Genomic DNA, 13,429 nt, shown 5'->3' on the forward strand with positions numbered 1-13,429 from the left:
TGAGGCAGGAGAATTGCTTGAACCCAGGAGGCGGAGGTTGCGGTGAGCCGAGATCGCGCCATTGCACTCCAGCCTGGGTAACAAGAGCGAAACTCCATCTCCCAAAAAAAAAAAAAAAAAAAAAATTGAATTGTATTTCTTAATACTGCATTGTAAGAGTTTTTTGGTTTGGACAAATCATTTGTCACTAGTATGTGACATTGTAAGTTTTAACATTTGGTAAAGAGTAATTTTCAATGTTTTTTAGGGTTTCAGTTTTCTATTTAGAAAATCTTTGCCTACTCACATGTTGCAGTGATCTTTCATATTTTTCAAGATTTCTAGAGTTGTAGAATTAACATTTGGGTTTCAATTCCACTTTGAGTTAATTTTTGTGCATGATATGAAGTAAAAGTTGACATTCAATTTTGTTAATCACTGAGACATCCAGTTCCAGCAACATTTGTTGAAAGGGCCATTCTTTTTCCACTGCATTTCTTCGGAACATTTTTCTTAAATCTATGGACCAAAGATGTGTAGGACCGTATATGTGGACTTTCCATTCAAGTCCATTGATTGATATGTCTGTAGTTTCATCAGTGGCATGCTGATTTGATTACCATAGTTTTGATAAATATTGTAATTGTATAGTATAAGTCTGCCAGTTTTGTTCTTCTTTTTAAAAGTCATTTTTACCATTTTAGGTCATTTGTATTTGTATGTAAATTTTAGTGTCACCTAGTTAATTTCTATTTTAAAAGTTGACTGTAATCTTATTTGGGATTTTACAGAATCTATATATCAATATGGGGATAATTGACAACAATAATGTGCCTTTCAATCCATGAACATGGTATACATGTCCATTTATTGATAGTTTCTCAGTAATTCTTTATAATTTTCAGGTCTTGTTCATATTTTGATAAGTTTACCACTTAGTGCTTTATGTCTTTGTATGCTATTGTAAAAAGAATTGTATTTTCCAATTACTTTTTGCCAGTTGGTCATTGCTAGTATATAGAAGTACTGTGAAATGTATTCATGTTTACTCTTTATCCTGGGACCTTGACAGATTTGCTTATTAGTTTAAGGTTTTTGGTAAATTCTTTAGGATGTTCTACTTGCAAATACTTTACACTTCCAAGGTACCTTTCTCTATAATCTGCTAGCCTTTTGTTTCTTTCACTTGTTTTATTGCCTAGCCTAGGATGTCCGAAATAATGTGAACATGAGTGGTGAGAGCAGATCTTCTTGCTTTGCTCCCAATCTTAGTGAAATTATTCAATATTTAATTATTAATTGTAATGTAGATTTTTCATGAATGACTTTTGCTAGATTAGGGAAGGTTCCTTCATTCTTAGTTTGCTTAGAGCCTTTGTTGTGAATGGACGTTGAAATTTGTTCATTGGCTTTTTTTGGGATCTGTTGTCATGAGCATGTTATTTTTCTCCTTTATTTTGTTAATATGATGAATTATGTTGATTTTTCCAATGTTAAACCAACTTTCCCTTTCCTGGGGTGTATCTCACCTGGTAATAATTTATTATCCTTTTTACATATTATTGGATTACATATGTAAAATAAAATTTTGATTTTATTTGTTAGATTTAATATATTGTTAATGAGTTTTGCATCTGTGTCATAAGGAATATTTAACTGTAGTTATTGCTGTCAGTCAGTTAGTCCTATAGAATGAATTGGGAAGTATTCCCTCCTCCCATTTTCCAAAAGCATTTGTGTAAGATTGATAGTATTTCTTTAAATCTTTGTGAAGTATCTGGGCGTGGAGTTTTTTGTAGATAGATGACTACTAAATTTAATTTGTCTAATAGATAATAGGGTTATTAAGATTTTCTATTTAATCTTGTCAGTTTTGACCGTTTGTGACTCTTAAAGGATTGTTCCATTTCATTTAAGTTGTTGAATTTATGAACATAACTTTTTTTTAATAATCTGTAATTATTCCTTTAGTGCTGTTAGAATTTGTAGTAATGTCCTCTCATTTCTGATATTAGTAATTTGTGTCTTCTCTCTTCTTATTTAACTAAATTGATATTTGCCAGTTTTATTGATCTTTTCAAATAACAAGCTTCTAGTTAGGATTATTTTTAAGTTTTGTTCATATCTTATTTTGTTGATTTATCATCTTTATTTTCTTGCTTCTAATAACATGGACAGATACATATCTAAGAGGAATTAAGAGTGTCTTGATCCTTAAGTTTAGATAGAAAATGTAACTCTTTCAGATGATAGAAGGCCTTCATCACCCACTGTTTCTACAATGTTTACCTCTGTCATTGCTGTTACCATGTTGTATTCTAAATAATTACCCCATAATATCCTCCTCCTGAGGCTTTGGATCTTTGAAAGAAGACCTTGTGTGTATTTTCATATTTTGTCTACAGAGATAGACACATTTTTGATTCTATATTATAAAGCTAAAGACAAAAAGCTACACAAATACTGACATCTAGTTAGTAAACCTGGTTTCTCTCAGAGATGTGACTAGCAGTTTTGAAATTACTTTATGTGCATACTAGCATTGGACAAAAATGTTTATTTACTTTTGTAAATTATAGATGTGAGTAGCAAACACTTGTAAAAAATTTCCTTTGCAAAGAAAATCTCTTGCTTTAAGGCTAGATAGAAAAATACATTGTAGAATGTGTTGTGGAATTTGACCTCATCGTTTTTCAAGTCAGAATTAATTTTTGGATGTTGGTTTTTCTACCCAAAAGAATGTATATTTTTCTAATAAATCCTTCACTTAAGATAGTAACTCATAAATATTTTCTTTCTAAGCTATTTCCGTGAAAGAAGAAATGTTGCTACCTCAACTGAAAAATCTGCAGCATGGCAAAGTGAGTCTATGTGTTTAAAGTCTCCTTAAATTAGCACTCATTTTAGTCTTAAATGTGTTAAAATCATGATTGAGAAGGCAGCCCACCTGTAGTATAGGGAATAATAGGAGTAACTGTTGGCCAGTGTTCATAGTACTTCACATGCTTTTAAAGTGGACTGAATAAAAGGCAATAACATATACTCCGACACCTGGAAATTTGTACATGCTAATGTGAAAAGTTTTCTTTTTATACAAGCCTCATTTTTCATTAGCCACGTTGAAGGCATTTAACTAAATTAAATGGTTTCTGGCAGTCTGAGCTACAGAACAAAGATATATATATATATGGAAAATGATTTTGCCATGGTAACTGGAAAGGGCTGTCATTGTTGCTCTGGCAAATTGAACAGTGACAGAGGCTTTTCTTTCTTTTTGAAAATTCTGCTTATACAAGTTTGGGAACATTCTTTTTGACAATAAGATGTCAAACACTTGGCTACTGAATCTTTAAAAACATTTCCATAGTAGAAATGCAAATCTTGAGAATTCTGTTTTTGTAGGTTAGTATAATTCAAGGATGGTGGAACTTCTCTTGAAATAATTTATTTACAGATGTGTTAGTAGCTATGACATTAGAGGAATTATGTTAAATGCATTCTGAGATTTTAAGTGATATCTAGCTGTTATGGTAGTGACCTTTTTGTAATTATTTATTGTAACTTAGACTGAAGCTTAAATTTTCCGCCATTTAGAATATTTCCTTATTTAGGAATTAGCATTATAAATGGCACCATGACAATTTCTTTTCTATGTGGGCAACATATTTGGTTATATTAATGTGGATCCTAGAGGTTGGCAAGGACATATGTGACAGGTTGCAATTTAAGGAATAGTAAGTTGTGCTATGTTTGTGAAGTGAGAGGTGGATACAGTGAGTGTTGTATCAAGACGGTGGCAAGAATTGATTTGGGACTAATACTTAGCATAATTTGGACTCTTACAGAATAAAGCTTACATTGTGATAGTGCTATAAAAACTCATGCTTTTAATCTTTTTTTAAAAAAACAATATTACACATTATTCACATCTTTTCCTTCTCATCCTGTAATCCCCCTGAAAGATTCAAATGAGGAGAATTCATCTTCCATCTTTCCTTATGGAGAGACCTTTCTCTTCCAGAGACTAGAAAATTCCAAGGTTAGTCCCATATATTTTAATTGTTTTCCATAATCAGTTATTTGCTTTTCTGCGTATAAGTACTTCTTCATTTTCCTCTAAACTATTTGAAGAATGGCGTTACATTGAAGATCAAAATTGCCTTTCAGCAAAATTTTTGTTCTGTAGAATTATGGTAAAATCTGTATCTTACAATATGTATTATAGAAACATACTTTTATTTTGACTCCGGGAATCCAGGATAGTGAGTTTTAGAAATTTGCCATAGAAATTTGCCATAAATAAAACAAAAGACAAACTCTATAAAACATAAAAACTCTCTAGATTTTGGCTTTACCTTATAGCCAAGTGCAGATTTCCGACGTGTATAGACTTCCAATTATGTATATATTTTAATTATTTAGTTTATTACTCATTCTTTTCTCTCTATTACTTGTACTCTTTTGCTGTATTATTTGTTGGCGTTGATAAAAGAGAAGTTGAAAGACAAACATGAATCAAGAAGTAAAAGTACATAAACTTTATTTTTGGTTAGCATCTTTTATTCTTATTTGAATTGATGAGTTAACGATTTGAATAAAATAGTGAAAAAACATCAAAAATCTGTTAATGTAGTCTATCCTTTTTTCTGAAAATTGATTTAAGCAATTAGGCTTATTTAAAAAAAAACTCAGATATTATGGATATTTGTAGGATATTGCTACACACGCAAACAAATCCCCAAACCAAAAAGCAAAACAGTTTGTGATTTTTGTTTGTTTGCTTTTTTATAGAAGCGATCTATAGAGAATGAATTTTGGACCCAGAAAGAAAGACGCAAAGGGGAAGCAACTACTGCAACAAACTCTTTTATTATCAAATCAAGGTAGGAGATCATGATTGATGATGATTAGACAATGTTGACTTCTCCTTCATAGTATAATATTGTGTGTCTAACAAAATAGTTTATGTTGGTTAAGTTCAAATTTTTCCTCTTTAAATATAAGCCTAACAGCACACATTTTATTAATTCAATTGTGCTCATAAATCAAGTAAATAGTTGCACTCTGTGACAGATTATTTTTGTCTTTTTCTAATGGAAACCACACCCCTCCCCAAAGTAGCAAATACAGGTGACTGTGATTGCACATTAAGGATGAGCGGTTACGTTAATGAAAAGGAGAAAAGGGCAGGGCAGAACATCACTCTGCATGCTGCAGACTTTTACAACTGTAATGTATTCTTTTTATTGGAGTTTTAGCACTGGCAAGAAGCATGGCAACTATCCAGTTATTTGGATCATACATGGATTTAGAATTTGTAGACACCACCTTCAATTTCGTTTTTTTCTCAGCTTTATGGAACTTGGCATACTGGATCATTATCTGACATTTCATTTTCTTTTTCTGAATTTTTAATTTTTGAGATTACATAGTAGATGTATATATTTCTGGGGTACATGACATATTTTGATACAAGCATAATAATCATATCATGGAAAATGGAGTATTCATCCCCTCAAGCATTTCTCTTTTGTCTTACCAGAAATTCAATTATACTCTTTCGGTGGGACATTCAATTTATTTTTGGTTTGTCTTTAATTTTCTAAGCCTAACACTGTTATAGGATTCCCTCAGTTAAAGCTAAATAATTAAACATCTTCAGTAAACATTTGATATAATCTAATATAATGCAAAATATGAAAGGGCCAGGCAAAATTATTCTTTAAGGCAGTAATGATTTTAGAATGCCATCTCCAGAAAGATGTAATTTGAGCCCAGGTGTATATGTTTCATTGATTAGCAAAAAAAGCTCTTTTGCATTAATGAATGAGTGAATCTATTGTGTCCTTCCTTCAATCTATAGGACTATGCTTAGCTATTATGAGTGCATTCCAATAAATATTATGCATTATATAGCTTTTACTTCTGAATATACACTCACCCTTTCTTGTTTTCCAGCAATGTGCTGCAGTATTTTTCCTCATCACCATTGCAAAATAATACTGATGCTCTCAGCAGTCAGACATACTCTGTTTTATTGCATTGTGGTGAAACATGGGGTCCTTGGAATTGATTAGAGGATAGTAGAGAGGGGTACACAAGTTGGAAATAAGGTCTCCACATGGATGAGTTAATGGTACATGATGTTGCACAGAGAGATTAGGCTGATCGCTTAATTGGGCTATTAAAGATGTTCAAATTGTGATACAAAGAATACCAATCTCTATCCTTATCACCTGCACCTAATCTTCCACAATAAAAGGAATAAGATTAAATTAGACCTAAGAAAAAACTTGCAGTAGTATTCAAATATGTTCTAGATTAATGAAATAATTCACTTAGTTTTTCTGGAAGAGTTTTACAAATTATCAATAGGGCTAATTGAAACTCTAGGATTTTCCTGGCCTTATGTGTCTGTTATTCATTATTTACAAATTTTCAAAATGTCACTGATGTCTTAAATCACATATAGTACTTTGAAATGTTATTGTCATTTTTCCTTTAGCATATATGATAACAGAAAGGAGAAAATAAGCGAGGACAAGGTGGAAGATATTTGGATACCTCGTGAGGACAAAAACAATTTTTTGATAGACACTCCTTCTGAATCAGAATACTCAACAGTAGAAGAATGCTTTCAGAGTTTAAGAAGAAAAAATTCAAAGGCGTCTAAATCTAGAACTCAAAAAGCATTGACTTTGGACTCTGTTAATAGGCACAGTTATCCATTAAGTTCAACAAGTGGAAATGCTGATTCATCAGCCATTTCTTCACAGGCAATATCTCCCTATGCCTGCTTTTATGGAGCGTCTGCAAAGAAGGTTAAATCGGGATGGCTGGACAAACTCTCTCCTCAAGGGTATGTACGTATTCATTTATTTCATAAGTGGCATATTTTTAAAATTTCAAGTTTATTCCTTTCTAGACCTCCTGGGTTGCTGCTTCCCCACTCCATCTCCACATGCACACATACACAGGAATACCATTTTTAGGGACTTTCAGTATAATTTTGCCAGTGCTATTCTTTAGACATAAGGAGAGTTATGTGCAATGCAGTGCTACATTAACGTCCAGAATCGCACATTAGAAAGTTATGACCTCACATCTAATCTCTGAATGTTCTAATTTCACATCAGAATGGGCTAATCTGTGTCCCAGTATGTAGCAAAGAAAAACAGGGCAGATCGAGTTAGTATTACTCAGCCCACACTGTTTGGCTTTTGCTCATATCATAACAGTGTTCTGTTTGAGAATACAAGGCTTATTGTAGTCAGGGAAAAGTACATCATTGTTAGGTTTAGGTCTTCACTGTTATTGATATATTGTTTTGATTTTTATATGTTACACAGAAGGTCAGAGTCCCATGAATATTATACTTTTTAATAGATTTATCCACAGATGGTTACAAAGAAACTTTTGTCCCTTAAGCATTTTACAGTACTGAGAAATCTTTGGGGAGGGCTTATGTTTAATTACAATTGTTTTCTGGCATCCTGATTTTTGGATGTCTTTTTGAAATATTTACTTGAAATGATTCTCATGAATTATTTAATTATTTTGAGATGAAAGCTTTCATGTTTAAGTAGCTAATGTGGTGAGTCCCTATAGTGTGCTGGTTTTCTCTACTATTCTCCTGAAATGTGTGTCATTTCTAGAAAGGCTTGGTTTGATCTAAAATAATTTTAATTGCTAAAAAAAATCTACCAGAAGCAGCATCAGATGACCAGTAGAAGCAGGAATTACATTCCTAAAGAAAGCAAAAGCACCCCAAAATGGCGTGGTTAGTAATTACATGTTAATACCTTATATATTTTCATCCTTTTAGGAAATTTGATTTTGAATAAACCAAAGCAGAGTACTTCTTACTATCAGCTATTTTGTGTCACTTCCTCTGGTTACATTATGATGACAAAACCCTCTGCTGTGTTGTTTTTTTAGCCCTAAGTGTTATTAGTAAATGCATATTCAGACGTGAAAGGTGTGAATCAGTGCTCAGGTCTACACACCAGCGGAATGAGCAGTGAGCTTGAATATTCTTAAATCTTTCATTTCTGTAAAATCTAAGTATTTAAAGAGATCTAAGTGCTCTCTTACAGTATCATGGGAAGAAGGAACAGGCTTCGAGCAGAGCCCCCAGCGGCTGTGCTTTCCTGTGTGTCCTGGGTGAGATATTGCCCTTTACAGGGTTGGCTGTTTATGCTCCAGGCACATTGAGAAAGCTTCTCCATTGTTGGCCACCTCTGGGACAGTTAGGGCATATTCGAACTCTCTTTTTCAGAACTTTGACTTTCCATTCTTTCTATTCTGAACCTGCCTCAGGTTAGATGCTGTAAGTTTTCTGGACTTCTATTTTTCCATTTTAGGGGAAATAATTGCATTTTGTGTCCTCAAGTCTGCTCCCCCACCCCCCCACCACGAAATAACAGGATGAATGGATATAGGAAAGTAAACCAAGGAGCTCATTATATCACCAAGAAATTTTAAAACGCTTCTACATGATTATATTTCTAGGGCTTGAAAGAAGTACGTGTGGCTGGCCAAAAGACAAGCATTCATTAAATCAGAAGTAGAATTCAGAATTTTTCCTTTCCTAATTAGTCTCTGTAGGCTATTGTGAGGGTGTTTAAGATGTTCATTAAGGTAGACAAAGTGATGTCTACTCCTTCCTTATGCAATGGTTGCTGAGCTTTGTTTAACTCAAGGTCACATGTCTCTTTGGTGCAGGCAGATACACTGATCGAAGTGGCATTCTGAACTCCACATAGCAGGTGTCAACAAACTTTTTCTGCAAAGGGTCATGTAGTAAATATTTTAAGCTTTATAACCAATGGTCTTTGTTGCAACTATTTAACTCAGCATTTATAGCGTGAAAGCAGATGTAGCTAATATGTAAGCCAATGAATGAAGTTGTGGTCCAATAAAATACAAAGGTAATAAAAAGCAGGGGTCCTCCTTAAGGGCCTCTGCATTCATAATTTCTGCCTGAAATGCTCTTCCCCCAAGAGTAACGTGGCTTGAACCTCTCTCATGTTCATGTTATAATGTCTCCTATGCATTTAGGTCCTGGCCACTAAATTTAAAACTACAACTATTGCTCTCCCCTGCCACCCATCATTCCCTTAATTACTTTTGTCTACAGGACTTACAGGCCAGATGGTTTATTTATCTCATATGAGCTCTGTGGGAACAGTTACCTCCATTGCTTTTCTTGCGCTGTGATAGCTTTAGTAAAACATTGCCTAGTACTTGGTAGATGCTTAGTATAGTATTTGTTGTAGAAAGAGTCTGTGAAAAACCTAGCATTAGACATATTTCTTTTAATTTTTCTAAAACAGCAGTTTATAAGAACTTTGTAATAGAAATTGCTGAACTCAGCAACATATGAGTAGATGAAAATCTTCAGGTACCATTGATAATACTGGTCTGCATTAACAGGGTGGTGAACTCTTGGTGGTTTTTTTTTTTCACAATTGTTTCCCCCTTAAAGACATGCATACGAATTACCAAAATACAGTTGTCAAAATACGATTTAAAAACTAACAGACGCATTCTAGTTTATATTTTCAAATACTGTTTGAAACTGTCTTTTGTTTAATAAGTGACATTAAAATAATCACATTCACAATCTGAACTTATTTTCATGGTTTGTCTATTTACCTTTGAAATGGAAATGCCAATTCTGAATCAATGCCTAGTATGTGAACATTGCCCAATATTTGGTTAAAAATATAATTGTGTAGCACAATACAACAAAAGAACTACTGAAATATTTCCAGTTTAAAATATGAAAAGTTGTTTAAATATTTGAATGACCTAAATATAACCTGCCTAAAACTAGTGGTTTAAAAATTGTATGAAGGAAACAATAAAATGTTGAATTTGGGGGCTATATTTCAAACAGGTCAAAGCAGGTGAAAAACTTAATAAGTGATACTTGCTTTTAAAAACATCTCACTGGGTTTTGAGGATGAAAATAAATCATCTTCAATTTTTCTCAGCTGTAATAATGAACTTAAGCTTTTCAACAGATTTCTGTAGATGCAAATATGAAAGACTGAATATAATTTATTCCAGCATTTCCCAAATACGCGTATTAGAGGAGAAACGTTTGAAGCTGTTGTAAAGAAAAGAAACATGGTTGGATGTGCTGTGCCTCTTCTAGGAGATGCATAAATTAACATCTCCAAGATTATTTGCAATAAGAAAACCTTTTTGATTTTTTACATTACCATTTTCTAAAGATGTTTGTGTATTCAGCATAACACACAGAGCATCTTTGTAAAAACTGAAGTGTATATTAAAAAATTCCTCTTTTACTTGAAATGTTTTAGGACTATTTCTTGCTTGGGAAAATTCCTCTTTTTAAAATTTAACCTTTTTTTGACATGTGGAGGACTGATGTGGCAGTGAGAAGGACTTATGTGGCAGTGTGAGCCTGAGACAGCTAAAGTTGATTATGTGAGGTGAAGTCAGCACTCTGAGGTGGAGGAGGACACAGATGAGCAAGATGTGTTGCTTGTCTTTTTGTAGCTCCCATTTAGAGCCGAAAAGAAGTGTATATGTGAATAGCAATAAAACCCAAAGAGGAAAGTACAATAATTAGTACAGAAAGATCTACAGAGTAGAGTCCTGAGGTTACCAAGGGTTAAGAAAGCATTTCTTCAAAGACCTTCCAGGAAAGAGAGGGTAGCAGTTGGTACTTTGGAAAATGAACAAGATTTTCACTGGCATTTTTAGGTAAAACGCTTTTCTGTCTAGAGGGAAAGGCACTGATGGAGGTGATATCTAGATGTACCTGAGGCATGAGATAGTGAGCAGGTGCTGAGACTAAGGTGGAGGTTGGAGTTATTTTATTGAAGATAGAGAGTTGGGCTCTAGGACCAGGAGAGAGAAACTGCTGGTGAAAAGCATATTCAGATTAACAGATAACTAGGAAAGTGAAAAAGCCAATGGTCAAATACCAAGAAAAGGTCAAATCTCAGGCAATGACTGGGAGTCAGAGCTCCAAGAAGCCAATAGCCCAAAACTTGGGAGGAGTTCAGAGATTAGAGATTATGCTGTTTGTGCCTTTGTCAGTGACTGGTTTCCCTGTCATCCAGTCTCCAATGCTCCGTTATTGGAACAATTCCCCACCTGGCTAAGCAAGTGTTTGAGTGCCTTGGGTCTCTTGGTAGTGCTTTCTTATGTCTTCAGTGAAAGGCAGATGTGGAAAGTTGGCAAGTCTATGTCTGACTAGGGTGTTATGTATCAGTCACCTTGTTGAACTTAAAAGTGAATCTGAAATCCTTGATAAAAAGTTATGTTTTCTTTTTTAACCTGCAAATTAGTTGGCCATTTCTCAAAGCACTTGCTACTTGTAAACATTTTGTCAAGGAAATAAAAAGCTTTCATATTTTTGTAGTTTAAGGGGGAAAAAAGTTAGTTTCAGTCTCCATAAAATTACCTGGTTAATTCCTTTCAGCCAGTCTAGCTGTAGAGAAATAAATAGGGTTTGGAATCAGACAGACATCATTCATTTGCTGTGTGACTCAATTTCTTAGAATCTCCATTTTTTACATAACTGTGTAAGGTCAAAACGACCTCTGTGTAATCATTTGGAAAAGTAGGTAACTTTGGGCCTCCATCTTAATTGATGCTCAATAAACCTTGATTTTCTTTCTTTTCAGAACACCATTTTGTTACAGAGGACCTTAAATAATGTTACTGTGAGTCCTAGTCAGTTCGTATGTTGATAAATATAAGATTAAAAAATCATGTGTTCACATTGAACTTTTAGGATTTATTTTTTCATTGTTATGCAAGGACATAGTTTAAGTGTCAGAAAGTAGTACATAGCTTATTTTAAAAAAACAGTGACATTTCTTCCCTCCAACCTCTTCATAAGAGGCAGCCCCTTTTCAACTCTGTTATAGTTACTTTTAGCGTTTGTTTTGTATGTCTTGTTATTTTTATACTGATTTTTGTTTATTTAATTTTTATGTTTTTACTTTTCAGTATTAGGGATTAACTATTGATGAACCACTATGGAATATCATATTTATTCATTTTCACCATTGTTTCCTCCTTCCCTTCTAGACACAATTCCTATTATCCTTTTAAAATAGTTAGATAAAATATTTACATATCTGTATTTTTTTAATATTATAACTGAAAAGCCTCATTTTTGAGCAGTGTAGCATAGTATGATTAATTTTTTCATTTGCAATGTTTAGTTTTTGTGGAATTAATAATTGTTAATTTTTTTGTTTGCTTAATTTTTAATATGCATGTTCATTTATCTGGAAATTCTTCCTCAAAATACAAATCTCTGAAGTAACAAAAATAAATATACCTATCAGTTTCGTCTTTACATCTTTTCTTTGGGTAAAGCACAACTCTTTGAAGCTTCCTGAGAAAAGGTTGATAGGGAGTCAATATTTTGAGGCCTTCCATGTTTGAAAATGTCTCCCCCTGCCCCCCGAAACATTGTTATTGATGATTTATTATGTTTTAGAAATCTTAACTGGAAATAGTACTTCTCCAGATCAGTAATTTGTATTCTTCTAGATTCCTAGTATTCTAGAGCTAGTATTGAGAAATCTGATTTTTGATTCTTTATACATAGCCTATTTTTCAGTTCTTGGAGGTTTCATTGTTTTATTCTTTAATAAGTGTTCTATTTTTTTCTCTCTAGAATTCTAGTAGTTTTGGTGTTGGACTTCTTTCCTTGAAACACTGATACAAATGTAGCTTTTCTGTTTTCCCCTTCTGCTAACTAGGAAGTTTCTTTAGTTGTGTTTCTTAACCCACTTTTGTTTTTTCGTTACATTGTATGTAACATACAAAACATTTTCTTTTGAGTATTCTTTTTATGGCATAGTGTTACTTTTTCACAAATAAATCCTTTTACTTCTCTGAAGAGATTAAAAAGAATTTTTTTTTTTGAAGCTTTCCAGTAGAGTCTATTTCTTTTAACTTTTTGGAGGGGTGGTTATGTGTCTGTCATTTACCTTAGTGGTATTTTTCTCAAATGTTATGTTAATCTTGAGCTGTCACTTTAGAGTGAGTTACTGCAAAACTGATTGGAAGCACTGTAGGCTCTGTTAGGCCATGCTATTTGTTTCTTGTAAGATGATCATGGTAGGTTTTTTGTGAAGTAAAGTATTTCCATACAGATGCCTCATGCTAGTACCTTTTAAATGAATCTTCTTCCTGAGGGTTATAAGCCTGATAACCAGCTTTTTTTTCTTTTCTTTTTTTTGAAAAAGAATATTGGTCTGCTGCCCAGAATGGAGTGCAGTGGTGTAATCTCAGCTCACTGCAACCTCCACCTCTTGGGTTCAAGGAATTCTCCAGCCTCAGCCTCCCAAGTAGCTGGGATTACAGGCACATAACACCATGCCAGCTGTTTTATATTTTTAGTAGAGATGGGGTTTCTCCGTGCTGGCCAAACTGGTCTCAAACTCCTGAC

The 13,429-nt window shown here is 33.6% G+C and overlaps 1 protein-coding gene across 5 annotated transcripts in view; it reads left to right on the forward strand.

Annotated features, from left to right (window-relative positions):
- Positions 1-13,429, forward strand: part of ARAP2 (ArfGAP with RhoGAP domain, ankyrin repeat and PH domain 2) — a 190,165-nt gene that overhangs the window by 30,386 nt on the left and 146,350 nt on the right. For all 5 annotated transcript variants that reach the window (XM_017527308.2, XM_017527306.2, XM_017527305.2 and 2 more), the window contains exons 3-6: positions 2,782-2,840; positions 3,942-4,018; positions 4,771-4,862; positions 6,485-6,838. In XM_017527308.2, the coding sequence (XP_017382797.1) occupies positions 2,782-2,840; positions 3,942-4,018; positions 4,771-4,862; positions 6,485-6,838 (582 nt within the window). The remainder of the gene's footprint in view (positions 1-2,781; positions 2,841-3,941; positions 4,019-4,770; positions 4,863-6,484; positions 6,839-13,429) is intronic.

This window comes from Cebus imitator, unplaced genomic scaffold (assembly GCF_001604975.1).
Source record: "Cebus imitator isolate Cc_AM_T3 unplaced genomic scaffold, Cebus_imitator-1.0 Scaffold47, whole genome shotgun sequence".
Classification (NCBI taxonomy): domain Eukaryota; kingdom Metazoa; phylum Chordata; class Mammalia; order Primates; family Cebidae; genus Cebus; species Cebus imitator.